This window comes from Marmota flaviventris, chromosome 10, assembly GCF_047511675.1.
Source record: "Marmota flaviventris isolate mMarFla1 chromosome 10, mMarFla1.hap1, whole genome shotgun sequence".
In the NCBI taxonomy this organism is placed as follows: Eukaryota; Metazoa; Chordata; class Mammalia; order Rodentia; family Sciuridae; genus Marmota; species Marmota flaviventris.
In genome coordinates, this window is record NC_092507.1 from 122,034,008 (window position 1) to 122,060,524 (window position 26,517).

General features: G+C 36.6%; 1 protein-coding gene across 4 annotated transcripts in view; it reads right to left on the reverse strand.

Moving 5' to 3' along the window:
• Window positions 1-26,517, reverse strand: part of Snx27 (sorting nexin 27) — a 75,530-nt gene that overhangs the window by 16,712 nt on the left and 32,301 nt on the right. For all 4 annotated transcript variants that reach the window (XM_071618426.1, XM_071618425.1, XM_027953695.2 and 1 more), the window contains 5 exons: window positions 15,634-15,826; window positions 13,818-13,882; window positions 11,037-11,141; window positions 6,619-6,697; window positions 4,872-5,035 (listed from right to left, as the gene is read on the reverse strand). In XM_071618426.1, coding sequence (XP_071474527.1) covers window positions 4,872-5,035; window positions 6,619-6,697; window positions 11,037-11,141; window positions 13,818-13,882; window positions 15,634-15,826 — 606 coding nt within the window. The remainder of the gene's footprint in view (window positions 1-4,871; window positions 5,036-6,618; window positions 6,698-11,036; window positions 11,142-13,817; window positions 13,883-15,633; window positions 15,827-26,517) is intronic.

Consider the following 26,517-nt stretch of genomic DNA (forward strand, 5'->3'; position numbering starts at 1 on the left):
ACAAAATACCTTCAATTTATTTATTTATTTATTATGTGGTGCTGAGGATTGAACCCAGGGCCCCACAGGTGCTAGGCGAGCACTCTACCACTGAGCCACAACTCCAGCCCCACTTCTAGGTATTTTAAAAAAAGGTATCTCAAAGGGATATATCTGAACCTCATGTTCAAACAGCATTATCCACACCTACCAAGAGGTGTGGAAGTAAATTGCATGTCCATCTACAAATGAACGAAAAAATAAAATGCAGTGTATACATACCATATATTATTAGTGAGCCTTAAAAAAGGAAAGAAAATCTGTCATATATGTACCTTAAGTATATTTTGCTAAGTGAAATAACCCAGTCCTCAAAAAAGACAAAAACTCTCATTCCACTTACATGAGTGAGGTATCTAAAGTAGTCTAATTCATTGAGATAGAAGAAAGGTAGTTATCAAGGGTGGCAGAGAAAAGGAAATGAGAAATTGTTATCTAATGGGCAGATAGTGTCACTTTTGCAAGATGAAAAGGTTCTGGAGATCTGTTGTACAACAATATTAATATACTTAACACCACTGAACTACATGCTTAAAAATGGTTAAGAGGAACTGGGAATGTGGCTCAGTGGTAGAATACTTGTCTAGCATGTGCAAGGCCACAGGTGTGAACTCCAGCACTATGAGCACACACACAGACATAAGCAAATAAATAAATAAATAAAATTACATATATTTACATATATATTTAATAAAGTTAAATAAAATCAAACTGTATATCTTAAATATGCATAGCCTACTGTATATCAATTACTTCAATAAAGCTGTGAAATAATTTGGGGCAATAAGAAGAGTTCTAAAAAGCTGCTGGTATGAGATACTGCTACAACAGCAATAGCTTTTTTATATCCCTAAATTATACTTTTGTCTTACAGGTTTATAATTCATAAAGCAATTTCATATGCTCGGCCTCATCTAAATTCTAATACTCACTTAATAAAAACAGCTGTGAAACACTATTATTCCTCTCTAATACACCAGAAAACAGACTTCATCAAGGCTCTGCTAGGGATTTACTCAATGTAAAGCTTACATTGAAACAAATATTCTGACTCCAAGCTAATGACTTTTTCACTCCAACAATGAAAAAAATTCCACTCATAATAGCAAAAAAAATGTAAAAATTTGGAGAATTAGTTTAAATCACATGTGAAACAAAACTATAGAACTTTATTTGAGGAAAGAGGAGTTGAATAAAATAGAAATCTTATGTATTTAGTTGGGAGTATTGCATTTAATAAAAACAGTAATTATTTTGGGAAACTATAAATTTAACAAAATTCCAACTGGAATAGTTACAGGGTATCTTATAAGGTATTACAAAATGGGATAAAAATCATTTGGTAAATCACAAGTAAAATGGGCAAGACTACTGAGTGTTTTAAAAGAGGAGGGTGCTATATGTAGATGGATGTTGAATGTTCCCCAAAGGCCTGTGCTAAAGGCTTGGTCCCCTGGGTGGCACTATTAGGAGACGGAGGAACCTTTGGGAGATGGGGCATAGGTCATTGAGGACTTGCTCTCAAATGGTACTTTAGGACCGCAGTCTCTTCCTTTCTCTAAATGCTTCATGGTTCATGACAAGCAATTTGTTCCATCATGCACTCCTGCTATGAGATGCTGCCCTGGCCAGAAGCCCACAGCAATGAGGCTATCCAATCTTGGACTGAAACCTCCAGAATTGTAATCCAAAATGAATCTCTTCTCTTTAAATTAATCACCTCAGGTATTCTGTTATAGTAACATGAAGCTGATTAATACAGAAGGCTTAGCTTTATGAAATATTATCACACAATAGTATCATAGTATCACACAAATAAATAATAACCAAAATGGGGAGCTTTTGGTGCTAAGAGTGCTCCTGCAAACATGGTAGACATTCCTAAAACCCCTCTAGACTTCCTTTCAGAAGTGTGTCAAGCACCAACCTCAAAAACTGACCTAGGATGGGTGCAGTGGCACATGCCTGTAATCCCAGTGGCTCAGGATGGTGAGGCAGGAGGATTGAAAGTTCAAGGCCAGCCTCAGCAATTTAATGAGGCACTCAGCAACTTAGCAAGACCCTGACTCAAAATTAAAAATTATTTTAAAAAAGGGCTAGGGACGTGGCTCAATGGTTAAGTGCCCCTGGGTTCAATCCCCGGTACAAAAAAAAAAAAAAAACTTGGGAAAAAAAATAGGGGATGTTGAGTCAAAAATAAAAGCAGAAATCAACAGAAAATCCAAAATATAGACTATCTGTGTATGCAGCATCTCTTAATTTTTCACACTAGCTTTTTCCTCTTTCATTCCCACCACATACCTGTATCCTTTTCATCTTTCTCATCCCCATAGTAGAGTCAAATTATAATATCTGTTAGATAATATTCAGTGTTTATGATTATTGCTCTAATAATTATGAAATTTACAGCAAAGTCACATAATAGATACTATTTTTAGTTTTCATCTCTTTTATAACATTTTGCTTTTCCTCAGCTAATTTTATCCTCCTTCTTCATTTGCTTAATTTTCTGTGTTCTTGTAATTAATTGGTGGTAGAGTGAGTGCATGCCGAGCATGTGTGAAGTCCAGTACTGAGAGCCGGCGGCGGGCTGGAGGTGGGGATGTTCTTATTACTGTACCATTTTGTGTGGCTTTTTTTTCTTTTCAGTCCTAGGGACTGAATCCTGGGCTTTGCATAAGACAAGCACTCTGCCACTGACTACTGTACCCTGGTCATTATGTGACTTTTTCTTTTCTTTTCAGAAGCCTATATAATTTTTTTTTTTTTTTTTTTTTTTGTCTCCATCAGTCTTGCTGGGCACAGTGGCACCGGCCTGTAATCCCAGCAGCTCAGGAGGCTGAGTCAGGAGGATCTCGAGTTCAAAGCCAGCCTCAGCAAATGGCAAGGTGCTAAGCAACTCAGTGAGACCCTGTCTTAAATAAAATACAAAAATAGGGCTGGGGATGTGGCTCAGTGGCTGGGTGCCCCTGGGTTCAATCCCTGGTACCAAAAAAATAAAATTTAATTTAAAAAAATCCAAAATCCATTAGTCTTAAATTTCACAAACACAAGGCTTGCTGTGGATTTATTTTCATTTATTATGTTGAGTGCTGTGGATTTATTTTCATTTATTATGTTGAGTCCTGTATGGGAAATCTGTGTCTTTTCTGATCTGGTTTTTTGAATTGTTATATTGATAATATCTAATTTTTATTTTTTTGACTCTCCTTTTGGAACTCTTAATATTCTGATAAGGGACTTCTTGTTCTGACCCATTGTGTCAATATCTTATCTCTCACATTTTTAATTGTTTTCTTGGTCTATTTTTTCCAGAACTTTCTCAGATTTATCTTCTAGTCATATGGGTATGTAATGAGAATGGAAATGGGGGAGGAAGAAAACAAGTATCTCATCTTTGATGGTAGAAAATTAAGATATACTGCATGATCTGAAAAATTGAGTAGAAGTAATATAATTCCTTGGTTTTTCTGTGTCAAAGTTGGCCATAAGGAAATTCTCAAGCCAGGAGCAGTGATACATACCTACAATCCTATCATCCCACCAGCTTAGGAGGGTGAAGAAAGAGGATTCCAAGTTCAAGGCCAGCCTCAGCGACTTAGTGAGACCCTGTCCCAAAATTTAAAAATTAAAAAAAAAAAAAAATTCTCTGATAATAAGATCCCCATTTCAGATGGAGTCCATCAGGAAGGAATGCTGCACAGAGCGGCCAAGAAGAATCTGAACAAACAAGCCTTGCCGGGTATTCCCTCTTGGTCTATTAGCATTAGATTGTAGTATTTTTGTCCAATTCCATTTTGACATGGTTGTCTATACTTCAATTATGCCCATGTAATAAAAGTCACCACAAAAGCCCAAAGGAGAGGGTTCTGGGAGCTTCTGGACTACTGAATACATGGAGATTCATAGGGAGGTAAACAGAACATATCCATGTGCCAGGAGGGGGCAGGAAGATGGAAGCTTCTGCACTCCACACCTTTCCAGACCTTTCCAGACCTTGCCCTGTATGTCTCTATATGTCTCTCATTTTATGCTTACTTGTAGCCTTTAAAATTTCTTTATAATAAGCCAGTAAATGTTAAGTAAAGTGTTTCCCTGAGTTCTGTGAGCTGCTCTAGCAAATTAATCAAACCTGAGAAGGCGGATGACCACCTACTTGTAGTTGGTTCAGAGGCCAGGATTTGTAACTGGGTCAAAAGTGAGGGCAGACCTGGAACTGAGGCCATGACCTTTGGGATCCTGATATTATCTCCAGGTAGACAGCCTTAGAACTGAGTTAAATTTAACAATGCCCAGCTGGTATCCACTGTAAAATTGCTTGCTTGCTAGAGGGAAGCAATCCCTATTCCTATACTGACTATGGGATGAGAGAAGAGGGGAAACAAGTAGTTTATTTTTCCCACACAGTATATATAATATTGATGAAAAAAATTCTGAACAGGGCTGGAGATGTGGCTCAAGCGGTAACACACTCGCCTAGCATGCGCAGGGCACTGGGTTCGATCCTCAGCACCACATAAAAATAAAATAAAGATGTTGTGTCCACCGAAAACTGAAAAATAAATATTAAAAAATTCTCTCTCTTCTATCTTAAAAAAAAAAAAAGAATTCTGAACAGACACCCAGCCATAATGCTCATTTCCTGTTGTTTAAAAATTATTTTACCTCTAAAACTTATGACATCTTTTGTAAAATAGGATAGAAATTTTATAAATATAACTCAGACCCAGGAACAAAGTGGCTTACCCAAGGATTCACAATGAATTGGCAAATTACCAACTATAACAAACAGAAAAAGAAACCAGGATTTTCAGGAAGATCAATTCACCCACCTGATGAAAGAAATAGGTAACAGCAAGGTCATTGTCATTTAAGAGGATTTCTTCTTCTGTTGTAAAAAGCCACTTTCGAATAGTCAGGCAGGTGCCTGGCACAGCGGATGTATAATTTTGGACGTAGAGTTTATGAGGAAACTCATTGGGAGCCAGCTTACGTACTGGAGAAAAGACAAAACAAAGAAAGCTGATATAAGGAATTTTCCTAGTATGAACTATGCCAGGCAGATCAAGAATGGTATGTTATCACTGACCAAAGCATCGGCTCAATTTCACCAAGGAGCTCTGCCATGGGAACACAAAATAACCATGTATTTAGCTAAACATATCCCTGCTAACTGTAACTATGACCAATCAAGCCTCAAACTGACTGAAATTTATCACTTGAATGGAGGCTCCTTCAGTTAACATGATGACTCTGTGGACAGCATGAACTCCAAACTGAGTTAAAATACCTGATCCATTATCTGAACATCTTCAGAGCAAGCCTCTCCTCTTACCCAACTATGGGCACTCACAAACTCTCCTGTGGCCATTCTCAACGAACTTTTTATTAAGACCTGAAAAGCTCTTCCCATCCCACCCCATCCCTGAAACCCTAAGGCTTCCATCACAGAAAAAAGTGTGTTCTGTATAATATTACTTCTCCCTAACAGTGCACAGCAGGATAAAACACCACCACTTGGGGCTGGGGTTGTTGCTCAGTGGTAGAGCAGTTGCCTGGCATGTGTGAGGCCCTGGGTTCAATCTTCAGTACCACATATAAATAAACAAACAAATAAATAAATAGATGTTTTAAAGCCAAATAGACATATTCTTGATGTCTATTTGGCTTTAAAACATTGTGAAAGACAGATTTAATATTTCTCATTTTATACAAAGTGAAACCTCAAGCTAACAAAGGGATAAGATTAGAATCCAAGTATTTTGGTACTCTAGCATCCTAGATATCCTAGTATTATTTTGTAACATAATTTACAACTTCCTAGTTAGGCTGTTGAGAGTTGGGAAGACAAGTAATAATAGGGACACAACTGCTTTGGAGGAACCAAAGTTGCTCTACCTTGACCAGGGATGGCAAGGCTCCCCATATTTATCACCCCTTCTCCTGGGATGAGGAAGGCCTGATATTTCTAGTCTTAACCCTGTGTAGGATGTGGAAAAGATCCATGAAGTGTAAAAAAATCCATGTCTTTCAGAGCAAGTCCTCAGATACCCTCTTCTGTGTAGTCTCGATGCAATCCCATGTGACCACCATCCCAACTTTTATAAAATAAAAAATTCCTGCCATTATGCAATATAACTTTCTAGGAAGAGGAAATTTATTCACACAGAAACTTAAACATAAGCATTAAAACAAAGGCTTTTAATCAATGAATCTCTAACTTCTGAAAACAAAAAACTATTCTTAAAAATCTTTACAAAAAACATAAAGTATATTGAAACCACATGTGGTTAAAGAGAACTTCCCCTTTTTAAGGCTATTTCATTAGAATATATGAATTTTGAACCTCTGATTTAGAAGAACCTCATGAAAGTGTAAAAACCTTTTTGTACTGACAACAGAGGCAGAAGAATCAACAGCAATCATGCATCTTTATGACCAGAACTAACAAGATTGGCCTGGTCTGGTTATTGTAGATAGTTCTGATGAGTGGGATCTCGCTTGTCTTCAAGCTATTTTCTATCCAATGGTATTAGACTAAAATACCCAAATAAAACAATATCAGCCACTAGCACTTACCAAAGGAATGATTGATCACTTCAAATAAGGCAAAGTAATTCACTGTCGTACTGTCCATGCCAACCTTTGCTGCAATAGCCTAAAGTTTAAGCAGGAGAGAATAGTTTCAGGAAAACTAAATCAGACAATGAACGCATGTGAAGAGGGGAGTGGGGAGAGGGCAGCCCATTTTGGTTTCATAAAAACTATCTGGTTCAGAGTTATCTTTTTATTTTGTACTATTTTTTATTTTGTACTTATTTTACACTAAGCTATATCCCTAGCATCCCCCCCCATTTATTTATTTATTCATTTATTTATTTAGAAATAGCATCCCATTAAGTTGCTGAGAATCTCACTAAGTTGCTGAGGCTGGTCTTGAACTTGTGATCCTCCTGCCTCAGCCTCCTGAGTTGCTGGGAGTATAGTGTATGCCTGTACCACCATGCCCAGGCAGAGCTATCCTCTGTAAGTGTACATGCACACATGTATACAGATATATCAAGAAAAGGAAAAAAAATTCCTTTATTTAACCCAGTTGTGATCTGAGTTTCTCCTTTCCAATACAAGCTAGTAACAGTTGTTTTTTTTTTTTGTTATATCAGTTTTCCTATGAAATATTACACAAAGATCTTCTTAAATATCTTATAAGAAATGTACTTGGTAAGTACATACAAATAAAAAATATTGTGACAAGAGGCATATTAAACAATGATCAGTCCTTCTCTCCAGGAACTAAGGTCTTAACATGACAAAAAATAAATCGAAAGATTCCATGTGCAATAAATGAAAATTGAAATTACATACAAACAACAAAGCAAAAATAGTAACAAAATCCCTTTTTAAGATCAATCCTGATATAAATAAGGTATTAACTTAACAAGATAAAACTGCTGACTATTAGTACCCCAGAAAAGCAAAGATAATTATATCCCTTCTTCTCCTATCTGTTCGAATATCAAGCCTAAGTTCATCACTGATGTGTTATGGGAACTGGGAATTAAAATACCATTTTGTACTGAACTGAATAGAAACCGAAATGCACTCAAGGTTTAGAAAATATCTTCTAGCTAAAAGTCTCAGTACTAGCACAGGAGAAAAAGTATTTAAAAAAAAAACCAAAAAACCTAGGCCTAAATATTTTCTGATATGTGGACACTAATCCACAATGGGGGTTGGGGGGGGTGGGACAGAGGTAATTTGGGCTAAACAAAGGGGAGTGAAGGGACAGGAGCGGGCATGGGGGTAGAAATGATAATAGAATGAATCAGACATTATTAGCCTATGTGTATACATGATTACATTACCTGTGTAACTCTACATCATGTACAACCAGACAAATGAGTAGTTATACTCCATTTATGTATGATGTATCATAATGCATTCTACTGTCATGCATAACAAATATATCAAATTAAGAAAATATATATATATATATATATATATATATATATATATATATATATATATATAACCTAGGCTTAAAAAATTGAGAAACGCAAAGAAAGAAAACAAAGAAGCATTTTCTTGGCAATTACTCCATCATTGTATAATTTTCAAAATTGCCTATTTTTATTTTTATATATTCTACATTTGTCCTTTGTCATGATATACAATAGATGAATAAATGTATGAGAAAAATATATTTTTGTTTGCTATAAAGGAGAAATAAGCACAGATACCCAGAAACCTGCTTGTCTCACTGAAAATCCTGATAGTTAGGTCTAAAGGCATACAAAAGGACTACAAGCAAGGATTATACCCAGCATATGATCTTTAAATACCATTTCTCACTAAAAAGAACCAAGATTCCTTAGAGAAATGACTTATTATAGATCTAGGGTAAGAAATGTACAAAGATGAGCACAGAATATCTTGTTATACCAAAAAAAAGGAAGAATGACATCATAAATTAATGGACTGCATCAAGAATAAACAGTTGCAGGTATGAAGGAACATCCACTGGCCAAAAATGGACTCGTTTGCCAGGCACGGTGCCTGAGCCTGTAATCCCAGCAGCTTGGGAGACTGAGGCAGGAGTATCCAAAGTTCAAAGCTATATTTACTAGCAAGGATCTCAGCAATTTAGTGAGACCCTGTCTCTAAATAAAATACAAAAAAGGACTGGGGATGTGACTCAGTGGTTAAGCACCCCTGAATTCAATCCCTGGTACCAAAACAAACAACAACAACAACAAAAACAACCCAGAGGAGCATCAAAAAAATAATACATGATTAAATCACAGCTAATTTAAAAACCTACATGACATTAAAAAATAAAATGTGGGGCTAGGCTGTGGCTCAGTGATAGAGTGCTGGCCTGGCACACATGAGGCACTGGGTTTGATACTCAGAACCACATAAAAATAACATAAAGGTATTGTGTTGTGTCCATCTACAACTAAAAATATTTTAAAAAATTAAATGCAAAAATGCGGATGCTAATTCACAATAAAGAGGAAGCTAGGGAAGAATAGAGTTACTTTAGATTAAGTAGAGGGGAATAAAGAGGGGGAGGGGGTATAGGAGTAGGAAGCATAGTAGAAAGAATGAGACATTACTACCCTATGTACATTGATGTATCCATCAAAGTGCATTCTACTGTCATGTATAACTAATTAGAACAAATAAAATAATCATAATAATAAAATAATAAAATAAAATGTAACAATCATCTCATTGGACATCATTGGAATCAAGTAGGGTCCCAATTCTTTACACTGAAAATTGTCAATAAAAGAAAAGAATTAAATATTTATCCTTTCCCACAAACTGCATTTAGGATAACTAAACAACCTTAGTTGCTAATAAAAAGATATGTACAAAGAACTTTGGTGACCTAGAGTGGTGGTGCACACCTGCAATCCCAGGGGCTCCAGAGGCTGAGACAGGAGGATCGTGAGTTCAAAGCCAGCCTTAGCAAAATCGAGGCTACTAAGCAACTCAGTGAGACCTGCCGCTAAATAAAATACAAAATAGGGCTAGGAATATGGCTTAGTAGTGGAATGCCCCTGAGTTCAATCCCTGGTACCAAAAACCAAAAATCAACCAAACAAAAAAAGAACTTTGGCTATATAAAGAAATGAGATAATTAGAAAACCAGAACTATGCAACCTTTATGAAATCATTGGTGAAGGCAATAATTCTGGACTCACTCATTTGATAAAAGAACAACGGGCAATTTTACAATGGAAAAATCAGATTACCACTAAACCTACTGATTATTCTTGTTACTACTAAAAGTGGAATAACCACATATTGTGTACTGCCTGTTGTGAAGTAATGATAATATATTACACTAATTATGGTATTTGTACCAAAAATACAGAACCTGAAACTAATCAAGCCACTAGAACAAAACTCATTTATAGAAAATATAGGCAGAAAGAAGGACATATTAAATGACACCACTAGGAAACAAACAGATGAATTCAGAATGTGGAACATTCCACAGGACACTGACCCAATTTCTGCAATAAAATAATGGTGTGAAAAAGGTTGGGGAGGCCAAGGAGACTGCTCTATATTAGAAAACCAAACAAACATGTATATCAAATGTGGTATAAGAACCTTGTTTAGATCCAGATTTTTAACAAACGAACTGTAAATATTCACTTCAGATAAATAGAAAAATCTGACTTTGGAAAGAAAATGGTGCTAATTTTTTAGGTCTGATAATGTTGTGCTTATGTAAGAAGAATGTTCATATTTTTTAGATGTATACTGAAGTACACATAGGTCTAATAATATGGATTTTGCTAGGAACCCTTAAATGTAAAGGAAAAAAGGATACATGGTAAAAATGTGGCAAAATCTTGATAATTATTAAACGTAAGTGGTGAGAACTGGGAATGTAGCTCAGTGGTAGAGCACTTGCCTAGTATACACAAGCCTTGGGGTCAAACCATAGGACTGCAAAAAAAGAAAGGAAGGAGGATTTTTAAAAAGAGTATAGGGATGCTAAGACCAGTGGCACATGCCTATAATACCACAGACGGGGGAAGCTGAGGTAGGAAGATCACAAGTTCAAGGCCAGCCTCAGTAACTTAGCAAGACTTGTCTCCAAATTAAAAAAATAAAAATCCTAAAAAGATAGGGATGTAATTCAGTGGTAAAGCACTCACGGATCCAATCCCCAGCACCTAAATAAATAAACAAATAAATAATATAGTATATGGAGAATTTTTACAATTCTATTTTAATATAAGTAAAAAGAATAGTAAAATCAAAAAGAGGAGGGGCATTAGCTCCTATACCTTGGGATATTTACGTACTATTTTTTCAAGGAGGGCAAAATTCTTTTATATTAATAACAATAATTTAATAAACTGATTATGTGCCTGATACTCTATTCACTTCATATGTATTAATTCATTTAATTTATGTTTCTTAGTTTCACACTATCCAATGTCAGATCAATGTGTTCAAGTATGACTTACCTGATATACTTGGTCTGTAGTACTGTTCTTTTTAACTCTGACGGTAACTGTTGTTCCATCTGGTAATGCTACTCTCAGCTCTACATCAGACACACCATTGTAGTTCTGGAGAAAAAGACACAGAGAAAGAATTTATGACCCAGTATAAATCCTCACTCTCCCTGTAACATGTTAGCTAAACAATAGACATGTGATGGAGAGGAAGTGAGTTCCAATAAAAAGGGGAAAATGACATCTTAAAAGTCAATATATTTACAAGTCGTAAAACTGACTTCAGACTGCAGCAGAAGTTAACCTTTAAGATGAAAAGGGAAAAAAGAAGCATATTGAAGCCAATGTGTTCACATTTCAAAACAGACAATCGTGTGAAGCAGTCTAGGTCAAACACAGATGAGATTTTTGGTTCACTTCTGTCACCCATTCAGAATTCACAAATGAGAAAGAAAACAACTGAAAGCAGTAATTCCAGCAAATATTCTCTGGTCTTAAGGGTTAAGAATATAGTCTGGCTCAAAGGGTATCTATCCTAAGTTCCTTTCTGAACTCTGAAATAATCGGGACAATTTAAAAAAATTTTTAAAAAATATTTTTATGTATATTTTTCATTGTAGATGAACACAGTATATTTATTTATTTTTATGTGGTGCTGAGGTTTGAACTCAGTGCCTCACACATGTGAGGTGAGCGCTTTACCACTGAGCTATAGCTTCAGCCCCATTTTAAAATTTTTTAGTTGTAGTTGAACACAATATCTTTATTTTATTTATTTATGTTTATGTGGTGCTGAGGATCGAACCCAGGGCCTCTCACGTGCAAGGCAAACGCTTTACCGCTGAGCCACACACCAGCCCCTAATCGGGACATTTTTAAAAGGAAAAATGGGACTTGGTTTTGAACTAGTTTAATGCCCAATTTTCTTCTAGCAAAGAGTAAACAATTCTTATTCTCTTTAATTCAAAAGAAATACTTATGGGGGGGTGTGTGTATAGCTCAGTAGCAGAGTGCTTGCCTAGTATGTGTGAAACCTTGGGTTTGATCCCCAGCACCAAAAATTTAAGAAATAATAATAAAATAAAATAAAATCACCTCATACTGATTTTAATGACTAATCTGTTTCTTTTAACAAATGTTTGACCTTGTAATTTTTAAAAAAGTAGTTTTATTAGATTTTGATGGACCTTTATTGTATTTACTTATTTATATTTGGTGCTGAGAATCAAACCCAGTGCTTCATGCATGCTAGGGCAAGCACTCTACCACTGAGCCACAATCCCAGTCCTGACCTTGTAATTTTTATTAGAGATAAATAACTATTTAGCAATCAGTCCATCTTCATTCACCACTTTTTAAAAAATTACTATTCATTGCCTAAAACATCCCAAGAATTACAGTAGTCTCCGTTACTCCCAGTGGATGACAGAAGGATAATACTAAATCCTATAATGCCTTTTCCTTCTTCATTATTCATTTATCATGCATTGTGCTCATACCTTTTGCAGTTTGAATTGCCACCTCAAAACTAGCATGAATTTTCCTTCTTCTTCCTTTTTTTCTGCTACCAGGGATTGAATCCAGGAGTGTATAACCACTGAGCCACATCCCCAGCCCTTTTTATTTTTTTATTTTGATACAGGGTCTCCCTAAGTTGTTGAGGCTGGGCTGAAACTTGTGATCCTCCTGCCTCCACCTCCAAAGTTGCTGGGATTAAAAGCATGAACCACCATGCCCAGGTTAGCATAAATTTCCTTTTCCTTCTTCATAATAGATATCTTTGATAGATGATTCATTCTTACGCTAGACCTTAGCAACCTCAGGATATGATTTTTAAAAAATGTTTCTTATTGTGAAGAACTTTTACCTTTCAAACTTAAAGAAAGCACTCTATGACTCCTTTTAGATATATCTGAATTGCTAGCATCAGCACTCCTATAAAATAAGGATTACTTGCAATATAAGCACTGTGATATCCGGGCACTCAATCTGATAATTTACCCAGCTCCTAAGTGGCTCATAGACAGGTGGCATATACAGAGTGCATATGCTAGACAAAGGATGATTCAGATCCCAGTGGCACAGGCTTCATCATGCTACTGGGAATAGCACACAATTTAAAACATATGAAATGTTTGTTTCTGGAATTTTATATTTAATATTTTTCAGAACATGGGTGACCACATGTAACTGAAACTGTAGAAAGCAAAACCATGGATAAGGGGGACCATTGTACTTAATTATAAGCCCTTATCTAGAAGAAACTCAAGATCTAATTGGAAAAAAACAAGGCATATACATATGAAATAACTAGTGAATGATATATTAGTATTACATATTCATTCTTCTACTCAATTAATATTTATTAGGCACCTACAACATGCTTGATGCTGTGGTAAGGCACTGTAATATAAAGATGATCAAGATTTAGCTCTTACCTACAGGTAGCTCACACTCTTGTAAGCTAAAAATATAAAGTGACAAACTGATTATATGTATAAAAATTAGAGAATGAGATAGCAAGAAGGTAATAACTGAGTGGTACTGACTGCAGAAATTCTTCATGAAATGAAAAATTGATGACCTGAGTCATTAAAAAGGCTTCAACGAGAAGGTAGACCTGACACCAGGTCTTAAAGGGTAGATAAGCAGGATATGTATGGAAAAGAGGTAAAAGAAATAGTCATTTGGAGAGTTTATTGAAATCCAACCCATAATTGATATCTTTGACTTATTTTTCCCCTTAAGGAGCTAAGAGGAGAACAATTATTAAAGGGGGTATTCACCTACCTCATCTGACTCTGACAGGAACTCCTGCATGATGTCACTCTCACCAATGACTCGTATTGAACACACTGGAGAAAACAAAGACAGAATCTAGCAAAAGGCCCCAAAATCAAGAACATAAGATCAAGAACATAGCAAGATTTAAAATCAAATCATTAGTGACAAGCAATGAGAAGGCAGCATGTACCCTGGTGTATGAGATTTTTTTTAAAATATTTTTTTAGTTACAGATGGATGCAATATCTTTATTTTGTTTATTCATTTTTATGTGGTGCTGAGGATCGAACCCAGTATCTCACATGTGTGAGGCAAGTGCTCTGCCACTGAGCCACAACCCCAGCCCCCTGATGTATGAGATTTTTAAGGCATAACATATATTCATCTAATTATGATCTAGAACAGAAGAATAATAGAAAATACAAAATTTTGCTAAAAATATTAAACATATCAAAAAAGAAAAAATTAAAGTACAGTAAATCTACTGTGCAGTCTTGTATGACCTATTAATATCCAAAACAACAGAACATGAGGGAAAAGAGGCAGTGGAAAAAAAGGGTCAATTAAGAATGAACCAAATAAAAAACTGAAACACTAGAGAAAAAATATCTATTTGGCCTAGGAACAGGTCAGAGAACAATAAACTTTTAATTGAGTATTAAGCTGAGCACATCATTTCACCTCACTGACGTTAGCTTCAAAACAATAATTAAAAAAAAAAAAACACAAAGGGAGGAAGAGCAAGGGAGGGAGGGAAGAAAAAAGGGTGGGAGAGCAAGGGAGGAAAGGAGGAGAGAAAGCAGGCATGTAGATAGCTAATCGTCTAAATCTAAGAAAGTTAATTTCCTGACACTCTCAAGAGGATGGTAAATTACACTGATGATTTTACTTCATTTGATTAAAAAAAAAAAATGCACCCTTTCTCATTTCCCTAGGGCTGTGTTGGAGAGGCCAGTTCATGTTAGGAAAAGCTAAAAACAGATGAGGAGTTCCATTACCTTCTGTGGGGGAAATGATTTTTCTTCAGGGATAAGGATCCCTACCAAAATTTTTAAAAAATTCAAGTAGGTCAATTAGTTCTTACACGAGGACGTAAGGACACAGAATTACTAAACATCACATATGGCCATTATTCTGTTCAACTAATATTTTAAAGCAAGACCTACTGCACAGCTAGAAAGTAAGGTAACTCTATAATGTAGCAAGGCAAGGCCTCTTCTGTTTTGGAGCCACAAGGTGAACTACCTCATTGAGGAGACTTGTGTCATTTCTCTGCCTTTCTAGAGAAACAAATATTTTGACATTCATATCCATAGACTCCCAATGTATCACTTGGAAGTTCTGAGATTAAAAACTTGCAAAAGTTCTGCTTGCTTAGAAGGGGACTTTTGGATTACTTCAGCAAATCTACCCATGAATACTTGTAAAAGGAATAAGGCATTTTCATGTAAGATATGCTAGTGAAACAAGAATCATTTAAATGAAAACATCTTAATACTGCTCACTTAGTTCCCAATTTCTATGTGTTTGCTGGCAAATAGTATGATCCTATAAATAAGGTCCATTAAGGACCATCAATGCTTCAAAAACAAATTATTTGTTTTTCTGTTGTTAAAGGCTCAATGAGCCATTAAAACAAGCTACTAATCACTGTGCTGGACATTTCAGTTTTCAAAGCTCAGATCATTCAACCCTCATAGTCAGAAACTTGACTCACTTTGACTACTGAGTTTCAAGAAACAGCCATGCAGTACAGGAGTTGCACTATCTATACTAGAACTTATGTCTATTCAGGATGGTAGAGTTTAATAGGCTAGCTTACCTTTTTCTAGATATTCTTCCAACCCCCGACGTCGAGCATCTAACTGCTGTTCTGATAATGAGAATGGCCACTTTCCTGGAAGTCGAGGGAATGTAAAGTTGGCAAACTCTCTCTTCAGGTTCTGGTGTAGGATGGCAAACTCCCGGTACCGCTTAGAACACAGCTGCCTCCCTGCCATGTAAACATTGTACACCTGGTGAGGCAGAAGAACAAAGAAAAGCCTACTTACTATAAATTAAATCACAGAATCATCTAATATCAGGCTCAATGGATATTGTTTAGGTGGTATTTCTATGCACTTAACAGAGACTATGTTAGAGACCATTTTAAAACAAGACTTTTTTTTTAAATATTTGTTTTTTAGCTGTAGGTGGACACATAACCTTTTATTTTATGTGGTACTGAGGATTGAACCCAGTGCCTCATGCTTGCTAGGCAAGTGCTCTACTGCGGAGCCACAATCCCAGCCAATTAAAACAAGACTTATTTTTAATAAACATGCCAAAAGCTGTATGTACAAAAGAGAGCTACTATCTTCAAGGAGGATATGATCTTATTTTTGAAGATAAAATTACCTCCATTATACTCTTAAACATTTTCAAAGGCAATTATCAATTTTTAAGCATGGATAGTATTTTTAAGCTTGGATAGAAGCTATCATATCAACCATTTTCATCAATCCCTTCCTTTTTTCTCCCCCCCCCCCCCCCGCTTGTTCTACCCCCTTTCTATTTATTTTTCCTTTGAGACAGGATCTCACTATATTCCCAGGCTCTGGGCTCAGGTGATCTTCCTGCTTCAGCCACCTGAGTAACTGGAACCACAGGCATATGCCACTGGGCCTGACTGCTTTTCTTCTTATGGTTGTTGCTTTGTTTTTGCATTTATATATATTTCGTAAATTTTTATCTTCTATTTTAGCTTTTACAGGTATTTTAATTCTATAAAAACAGAGTATCATGTTGAGAGTTTGGAGATTCTAGCAGGGGAGCACAGTTACTGATGCTGTCTTTTTTTTTTCTTTGTTCTAATTAGTTACACAAGACAGCATAAGGCATTTTGATTTATCATACACAAATGGAGCACAGCTTTTCAGTTCTCTGGTTGTACATGATGTAGAGTTCACCATTTGTGCAATCATACATGTACCCAGGGTAATGATGTCCAACTCATTTCACCAACCGATGCAGTCTTGACCAAAGAACAACCCTTCTCTCTCAGGGAAGGTCATCCTCTTCAACTAATTGAAGATAATAAAGTAGCTTCAAGAGGGACACACATGGAATGGTAAGGGGACAAGGGGACAGTTGTCAGCCAGCTCAGTCAAATCAATCCTGGCAACCAACGAGACAGCCAGATCGCCCTTACAACCCAGAGTACCACAATGAATGAGACGTCTAGGGATTTACTCTTAGCACTTAACATTAGTCTACATCCACAGTGTTAATATCTTTGTCATTTCTTCCATCTTCCATCTTCCATGGCATTTTGTTGTATGCATACATCATATTTCTTTCTTTTTAATCGGTTCTCTGAATGATGAGAACTGGGTTGTTTCTGACTCTCTGCTATTCATTGTGAATAATGCTGCCATGGGGCTGGGGATGTGGCTCAAGCGGTAGCGCGCTCGCCTGGCATGCGTGCGGCCCGGGTTCGATCCTCAGTACCACATACAAACAAAGATGTTGTGTCTGCCAAAAACTAAAAAATAAATATTATTAAAAAAAAAATAATGCTGCCATATGCATTTGTATACATGCTTCCTGTTGTACATACAGAAGAGATATTCCTAAGTACACTACCTGAAAGTGCAACAGCAGGGTTAAAATATATATGCACATTCTACTTCAGGATATTAATGTCAAACTGTAAGCTAGAGTGGTTGCACCAATTTATTCCCCTTTCAGTAGTGTATAAAAAGATCCTTTCAATTTTTGCTAATGAAGGGGTGTGAAAAGTTATCTTTGTGGTCCTAACTTACATTTCCTTAGTTATTAAAGATGCCAAACATGTCTTCCTACATTTATTGGCCACACGAGTTTATTTTTTGTAAAATACCAATTCATGTGTTTTACCTGCTACATACTGGATATTTGTGCTTTTCCATGTATTTGTAGTTTTTCTGTTTGTTTGTTTTTTCATTTTGTTTTTCATACAAAGTCTTGCTATGTTGCCCTGGCTGCTCCCAAACTCCTGGGCTCAAGCAATCCTTCTGTTTCAGCCTCCATATAGTGGGGACTAGGCATACATCACCATGTCCAACTCTATATGTTCTTGACATAATCTTTTTCAGTTATGTGTATTGTGAATATTGACTCCAACTTGTCACCAGCACTTTCAGTTTATTTAAAAGAAATTTTGAATTTTAAAGATCTCTTACTTTAATAGTTTAAATTTATCAATCTTTTTTCATAAATAACTGTTGTATCTTAAAAAAACTTTTTTTCTATCACCAAGATCTAAAAGCTACACCAATATTTTCTACTAAGAGCTTTAAATTTTTTATTTTGTCATTTAAGTCCTTAATCCATTTGGAATTAATTTTCCTATAAAATATGAAGTAGTGTTTCATTATTTCTTTTAAAGTCAAGAATATTTAAAAATCAATTTCTTTTTTTAAAAATATTTTTTAGTTGTAGACAGACACAATACCTTTATTTTATTTATTTTTATGTGGTGCTGAGGATCAAACCCAGTGCCTCACACGTGCCAGGCAAGTGCTCTACCACTGAGCCACAAACCCCAGCCCTAAAAAATCAATTTGGAATTGAATTATCCCTAATATAAAATATTCTATTTTTACAAGAAAATCCCAATCTGGAAACTTCCAGGTGGTCTGTAACTAACCTCTCACTATAAACAAATAGAAAACTAGACGCAAAACAGGAAATAACTATTTTTCAGACACTGGGCAACAGGCATCTAAGAATTGTGGTCCCTGAGAAAATGGAAACAAGCAGAGGCCTACTATATATAATCTTAGCTTTCTGGTTAGAAGTAACTTCTAAAGCATATCTCAGGGAGGATCACCCAAACTGAATTTGGCAACTTCACTAGGTTTAATAGACAGACTGGAGTTCAAGGAGGCCAAAGTAGCTAGAATTAGCAAGACTGAAAATACAAGAAAGAGCTAAAGAAAGGAAGAACTCAAAAAAATCCTCACTGGGTCACCTTGAATTCTGATTGAATCAACAACCTAAGGAAAGAACTATTATGAGGTAAGGGACTGTAAATGAACAACTCTCAGAGTTCCAACAGGATTATGGAACCATTCAACTTTCCTCCAACCAGAATAAAAACACCTCCCTGAATCTACATGGAATTCATAAGGGGAACTCAAATAGGCCATGGTTTAGGGGCTAACTAAATTAATTCTAGAGAAAAACTACTCTAAACTATCCTAAAAGCTTAAAAACGAATACTGAAAGGACCAGAGTAATCTGGTAACTTATTGCATGCCAGGAAAAGAAAAAAAAAAAAAATCAAACTCTCTTCAAAGGAATATAAAAAATCTAGGGCCAAGGTATGATAGCAAACAAAAATTACCAGACTTGTAAAGAAGCAAGAAAATTTGACCTGTAACCAGGAAAAAGAGTAGAAACAGACTCAGAAATGAGAGAAACAAAAAAGTTAGTAGGATTGGAGTTGTAACTCAGTGGTAGGGCATTTATGAGGCCTTGAGTTCAGTCCTCAGAACCAACCCTGACCAAAAAAAAAAAAAAAAAAGGGCTGATAGATGAGGACATTAAACCACTCTCAGTCTGCTTCTGCTTCTGTTTGAGATTTAGAAATCTGAAAGAAGAGCACTTCCACCATAGGCACAAGGATACATCCCACTTTTATGCAAGTCTTTTCCATGGGCTTCTCCTATGCTCACAAGAAAGACTAAATAATACAAAATATTCTGTACTTCTAAGGAGAGACAAGAAACCATTATTAGGTCCTGGTTCCCATACTGATAAGAAGAGGTCAATTATAGCCGGGGAGGAAGTAGCAACTCTTTTCCAAAAGAACCATACATACAAGGATGTGACCGTTTAGCTACAGTAAGGAGAAAGGGCAGAAGAACTAAGAAACAGAGACACAGACTCCACCTTAAACTAAAGCTAGGCCAGACAATATCTACCTCTACCGTGAATCTTGCCAAAATCAAAACCAAGAACATTCTACCAGTGGCAGGGGACGAGAATGTGGAGAGATAATCTGTCTGTGCAGGCAATGCAGAGGTAGCTGAAAGCTTAGGGAGGGGTAGGTTTAGGAACACAGAGAAAAACCCTCTAGAACCCCAGCCTCAACTCTAAATACCAGGTGATAGCAGCCTACAAGAGGAAATGGAAGCATGGTGCAATAAAGACAACAACAGCTCCAACGAGACCCAAACCCAGCTCAATTAATTGACTCAATTCCCTAACAGAAAAGATCTGCCCTTTTCCAGATTCAAATACTATTTCGTTCTCTACTATTCTACACATGATGTTTAGCAGTCAATTATATATATTACAGGACAAAAAAAAAAAAAAAGGCAAGAAAACAGAAACCCTACATGAGATACATCAGTCTCAAAGATGATATAGGTATTGCAACTATTAGACTTTAGACAGTGATTAATATGTTAAAGAATCTAATGGAAAAGGTGAAAAACATATGAACAGATTAGCAAATACAAAAATTAGAAGCAAATATCAAATGGAAATATAGAAATAAATGTATGAGAAATGAAGAATTCCTCCAATGATCTCATCAGTAGACTAGACACAGCTAAGGAAAGAATTAGCAAACTTAAAGACAGTCAATAAAAATGAACTAAACAGAACTAAACAGAAACAAAAGAACATCCAAAAGCTCTTGGACAGGGCTGGGGCTGGGGCTCAGTGGTAGCGCGCTCGCCTAGCATGTATGAGGCCCTGGGTTCGATCCTCTGCACCACATAAAAATAAAGATACTGTGTCCACCTATAACAAAATAAATCAATAAAAAATAAAAGCTCTTGGACAATATAAAATAGTCTAATATATTTGTAACTGAAATCTGAGAAAGAAAAGAGAAGAACAGAGATGAAGAAATATTTGAAGACAGACTGGCTGAAAACCTCCCCAAACTAATATATCAAACTACAGATTCCCAAAACAGAACAAATACCTGTTTATCTTGTTTTATCAAGAAACATCCACTAGACACATTAAAAATCTAACTTATAAAAACCAAAGATAAAGGTGGCAAGAAGGGGTCAAAATATTACATAAAGAAGATCAAAAATTAAAAGGAGCAAGTTTCACACCACAAACTATACAAACCAGAAGACTGAGTGGCATTTTTCAAGTACAAAAAGAAAACAAACAAACAACAACAAAACCTATCAACCCAGAATTCTAAATCCTGTAAAAAAATTAAAAATTAAAAAAAAAAAATTTCAAACATAAAGGTGAAATAAAAACTTTTTCAGACCAACAAATGCTAAAAGGATTCATTGCCTCTAATAGACAATGATGCCAGGTGGAAATTGGATTACACAAAGTAATGAAGTATACTAGAAATGGTAAATATATGATTAAATATAAAGTACTCTTTTTTCAATTTTTGGGGTGGGGTACAGCTCAGTGGTAAAGCATTTGCATTGTATACACAAGGACCTGGATTCAATGCTCATTACCACTTCCCCACCCACTCCCACAGAGTAACTACTTGAAGCAAAGAAAACATCATACCATGGGGTTTTAAAGGCGTGAAAGTAAATGTATGACAACGATTGCACAAAGGATGGGGTAGAAGAAATACATTCTTTTAAGAGTCTTGCATTACATGTGAAGTAAAAATGGTATTTGAAGGTTCACATTTATAAAGATGTATACAGTAAACCTAGAACAAATACCAAGAAAACAACAGCCAAGTGGGGGTGATGCATGCCTATAATCCCAGTCACTGGTGGGGGACAGCTGGGGACAATGGTGCTGAGGCAGGAGGATCCTGGGTTCAAAGCCATCCTCAGCAAAAGCAAGGCTGCTAAGCAACTCAGAAAGACCCTGTCTCTAAGTAAAATACAAAACAGGGCTGGGGGTGTGGCTCAGTGGTCGAGTGCACCAGTACCCCCCAGCCAAAAAAGGGGGGGGCGGCTGGAGATGTAACTCAGTGGTAGAGTGTGTGCCTAATATGTGCTGGACCCTGGGTTCAATCACTAGTACTGCCAAAACAAAAACTAAAAATAAAAACCTCCAATATAAATCCTGACATCTTTCTGGCTCAAAGAAATACAGAATAGATATAGGAAGATAGGGAACTATGTGTCACCAGAGTGAGCAAAGAATCCCAAAGGAGAGAGCCAGAGAAGGGCATCTCTTAATTCTGTGAATGAATACTTCATGTATCTCAGACTAAACTCTCCTTGAATGATGTCTTTAGATTCAAAGAAATACAGCAAAGGCTGAAAGAATTAAACTGACAGAATTAAGTTAAAAGAATGACTACAGCTCACAGGTGACACAGCTTAGATCGACAGATAAAACAAAACTATCAGAGGAATACTACAGGACCCAGAGTCTACACCATGTACACTCACAGTATCCAGAATACAATACAAAATTATACAATATACAAAGAACAAGGAGGATATGACCCATTTAGGATAAGACTCTTAAGAGGCCAACCCGAAAATTATGTTGAGATGTTCACATATAGTCAATGGAACAGAAAAAAGTCCAAAAAAAGAACGACACATAACATGGGTCAAATGATTTTCCATGATAATGCCAATGTATTTCAATGGGGGAAAGTATATTATTTTCAAAATAAGTGGCACATAACATTTAACATCCTGTCTCTTGAGATCAACCCTGAACCAAGAGGGATTTTGCTCAGCAGAGAAAAGATAAGCAGTCCACTCATGCCGCAGACACCTGAAGCACTTGCTAGTGGAGAAGAATAGAGCCCCTCATAGGCCCTGAGCCCAGTGTGGGGAGCTGCCAAGTTACCACGTCACTGTTCATCACAGAAAAACCTCAGCCCACATTGTCTCCATCCTTACGCAGGCTCCTACTGCACAGTGCCGTAGTGAGACTTTGCCCACCAGGACCTCACGGAGCAGCAAAGCAGCTGCCACCAGCAACTTGATGGATTCAGTCCCGCAAACTGGCCTCCTCACCGTCCCCTGGCCCCAGGAGTACGAGGGCAGCCCATACTGAGTGACTTGGCCCACAGAGGCCCTGGGAATAACAATCAGGCAACCTTCTATCCTGGGAAGCAATTAGGCAACCTACCTTGAACAGGTTGGCCCCTGGAGGCTCTGCAAAGTCCACCCCACAATCCTTGGATACTACTGATGGTCACCCCATCTGGGCCCACTGATGTGGCCTGGCCCTGCTCCCCCAGAGCAGGACATGTACCTTGCTCTGCTACCAAATATGCTACACCTCACCCATTAGGCGGTCCCACGCCTGCATGGCCCTTAGAAAGTAATGATACCACAGCTCTGCTGTTACAACATGTGCACCCATCTGCAGGCCTGTCAAGAGTGACCCCACCTCCAAGTAGCCTGCAGAATTCTAAGCCACTGAGATATCCACACACACCACCAATATAGATTACAGCTTAAGAAGCTACTCTCCTGGACACTCCACTAAAGCACCCACTATAACCAAAGCCAAGGCTGCCAATCCAACTGACACCCTAGGACACACTGCCAAGAGAAAGTCTTTGACTACGAAAGCCACCCTATTAAACTGGAAGAGGCAAATGATCCGCTAAATGCACAATATCAATGTAGGGACACTAGAAGCATGGAAAAACAAGACAACGTGACACCTCCAAAGGAACAAATAAGTCCCTAACAATGTACCTCAAAGAAAAGGAAATCAACAAACCACCTGAAAAAGAATCCAAAATAATGAATTCTTGCCTCTACTAATTTTAAGGAAATTTAATGGGATACAAAAGAATACACAGGCAATTCAATGAAATTAGGAAGAAAATTCATTAAATGTTTGAGAACTTCAGCATTCATAAAAGAGCCACACAAATCTTAGAGCTTAAGAACTCAATACATAAAATAAGGAATACAGTTAACAACCTCAATAGAGAGTAGAACAAGCAGAAAGAATTCCTGAGTTTGAAGACAGGTCTTTTGAAATAACCCTATCAGACCAACAAATACATTTAAAAAAAAGAGGATAAAGAAAGACAGAATTATGGGACACCCTTCAGCAAGCAAACATTTACATTATGGTATTCAAGAAAGAGAAAAAAGGGAAGAAGGCACAGAAAACTTTGCAAATCTGGGGAAACATATAAGACATTCAGGTCTGAATCTAATACATTTGGCCAAAAAAAGAATTTCTGAGGTATATCATAGTAATACTGTCCTAAGTACAAGGCAAAGAGAGGATTCTAAAAACAAGAAGAGAGCCATGTAAGAGAACCCCCATTACACCAACAGCAGACTTCTCAGCAGAAACCTTGCAGACCAGGAGAGAGAATGGGATAATATAGTCAGTTCTGAAAGAAAAAACTGACAATCAAGATACCTATCCAGCAAAGCTATCCTTCAGAAATGAAGAAATCAAGCTTTCTAAGAACAGCAAAAACAGGGGGCTGGGGGTGTAGCTTGGTGGTAGAGTGCTCGCCCATCACATGTGAGACTCTGGGTTTGATTCTCAGCACCACATATAAATAAATAAAACAAAGGTCCATTGACAAATGAAAAAATAAAATAAAAGTGAGGCTTGGCCTCCTTTCTTGAAAGAAAGAAAGAAAAGCAAAAACAGGGAATTCATCACTACCAGACTGAACCTACAAGAAATGCTTCAGGGAATCCTACACTAGAAGCAAAAGGATAAAAACTAGCATCAAGACCAGGCGCAGCAGCTCATGCCTATAATCCTAGCGGCTTGGGAGGCTGAGGCAGGAGGATCATGAGTTCAAAGCCAGCCTCAACAAACTTCGCGAGTCCCTAAGCAACTCAGTGAGACCTTGTCTCTAAATAAAATATAAAAAGGGCTGGGGATGTGGCTCAGTGGTTAAGCATCCCTGGATTCATTCCCAAGAACCACAAGAAGAAGAAGAAGAAAAAAAAAAAAACTACCATCATGGGCTGTGGCTGTGGCTCAGTGGTAGAACCACAGCCACAGCCACAGCATATGTGAGGCACTGGGTTCAATCCTCAGCACCACACAAAAATAAATAGATAAAATAAAGGTATTAAGAAAAAAAAAAAAAGAGAACTAAAACTACCATCATAAAAATGTGTGAAAGCACAAAACTCAATGGTAGAACAGTTTCACAGAAAAGAACCAAACCTTATCAATATAGAAAACTACCAAATCACGAAAATAAACAAAAAACAAATATATAAAACAATTAGAAAAAAAAATCAATAAAATGGCAAGAATTTCTCCTTACTTTGAAAGTGAACAGATTGTTTCCTAATTAAAAGATAGAGACTGAATGGATTTTAAAAAACAAAATCCAAAAGTACACTGCCTATAAGAAATTCACTTGACCAGTAAAAACAAATATAGACTGAAAGTGAACAAACGGGAAGAGATATACCAGGCAAATAGAAACTAAAAGTATGCAGGAGTAGTAGCTGTGCTTAACACAAAAGGGACCTTCAATCCAAAAATATAAAATGCTACAAAGATGGTCATTATATAATGATAAAGGGACCAAGAGGAAATAACCATTGTAAATATATATGTATCCAACACTGCAGCACCTCATTATATAAAGCAAACATTATTAGATCTAAAAGGAGAAATACACTCTTAACACAGTAGTTGGAGACTTCAACATCCCACCTTCGATATCCTGATTATCCAGATTAAAAAAAATCCATAGAAAATATCAAGCTATGTTATATACCAAATGGCCTAAAAGACATTCATCGAACATTTCATTCAAGAGCTGTAGAATATACCTACATTCTTCTCATCAGCACATGGAATTCTCCAGGACAGACTACATGTCAGGCCACAAAACAAGTTTAAACAAATTAAAAAGAACTGCATTTATAGCATTTATCTTCTCTGACCACAATGAGATGAGACCGGAAATCCACAAGAACTACTTTAGAAATTATACATTTATAAAAATTACACAAAATTCTCTCGAGTAACCAATGAGTCAATGAAGAAAACAAAAGGGGAAATTTAAACATTTCTTGAAACAAATAAAAATGAAAATACAATATGCCAAAATCTGGGAGATACAGCAAAACAGTACCAGGAGAGAAGTTAACAGCAACAAGTACCTATGTAAAAAAAATGTGCAACAAAATAAAGAGGTCATTTGAAAAGATAATAAAATTGACAGACTTTTAGTTAGCCTATCCAGGAAAAGAGAGAGAAGACAAAGGTAAATATAATCAGAGATGAAAAAGAACACATTATAGCTGATAATACAGAAATACAAGGATGATTAGAGACTATTATGAATAACTATATACCAACCAATTATAAAAGTCAAGAAGAAATGGATAAATTTCTGAACACATAAAACCTACCAAATTTGATCCATGAGGACAGAAAAAATAGACCAATAACAAGTAATAAGATTGAATCAGTAATAAAAAGTCCCCTGACAAAGAAAAGCCCAGGACCAGATGGATGGTTTACTGCCGAATTTCAACAAAATTTAAAGAACAAGCAATACCAATTATTCTCAAACTATTCCAAAGTATTAAAAGGAAGGGACCCCTTCCAAACTCACTGTATAAGTCCAGCATTACCCTGATACAAAACTAGACAAAGGTATAACAAGAAAACTACAGAAAGATGTAGTGTTCCTTTCCTGAGAAAGATGCAAAAAAACCTCAATGAAATACAAGCTAGTTAAAGTTAACAGCATATACAAAAGATCAAATCATCATCATTATCAAGTGGAATTTATCCCAGGGAT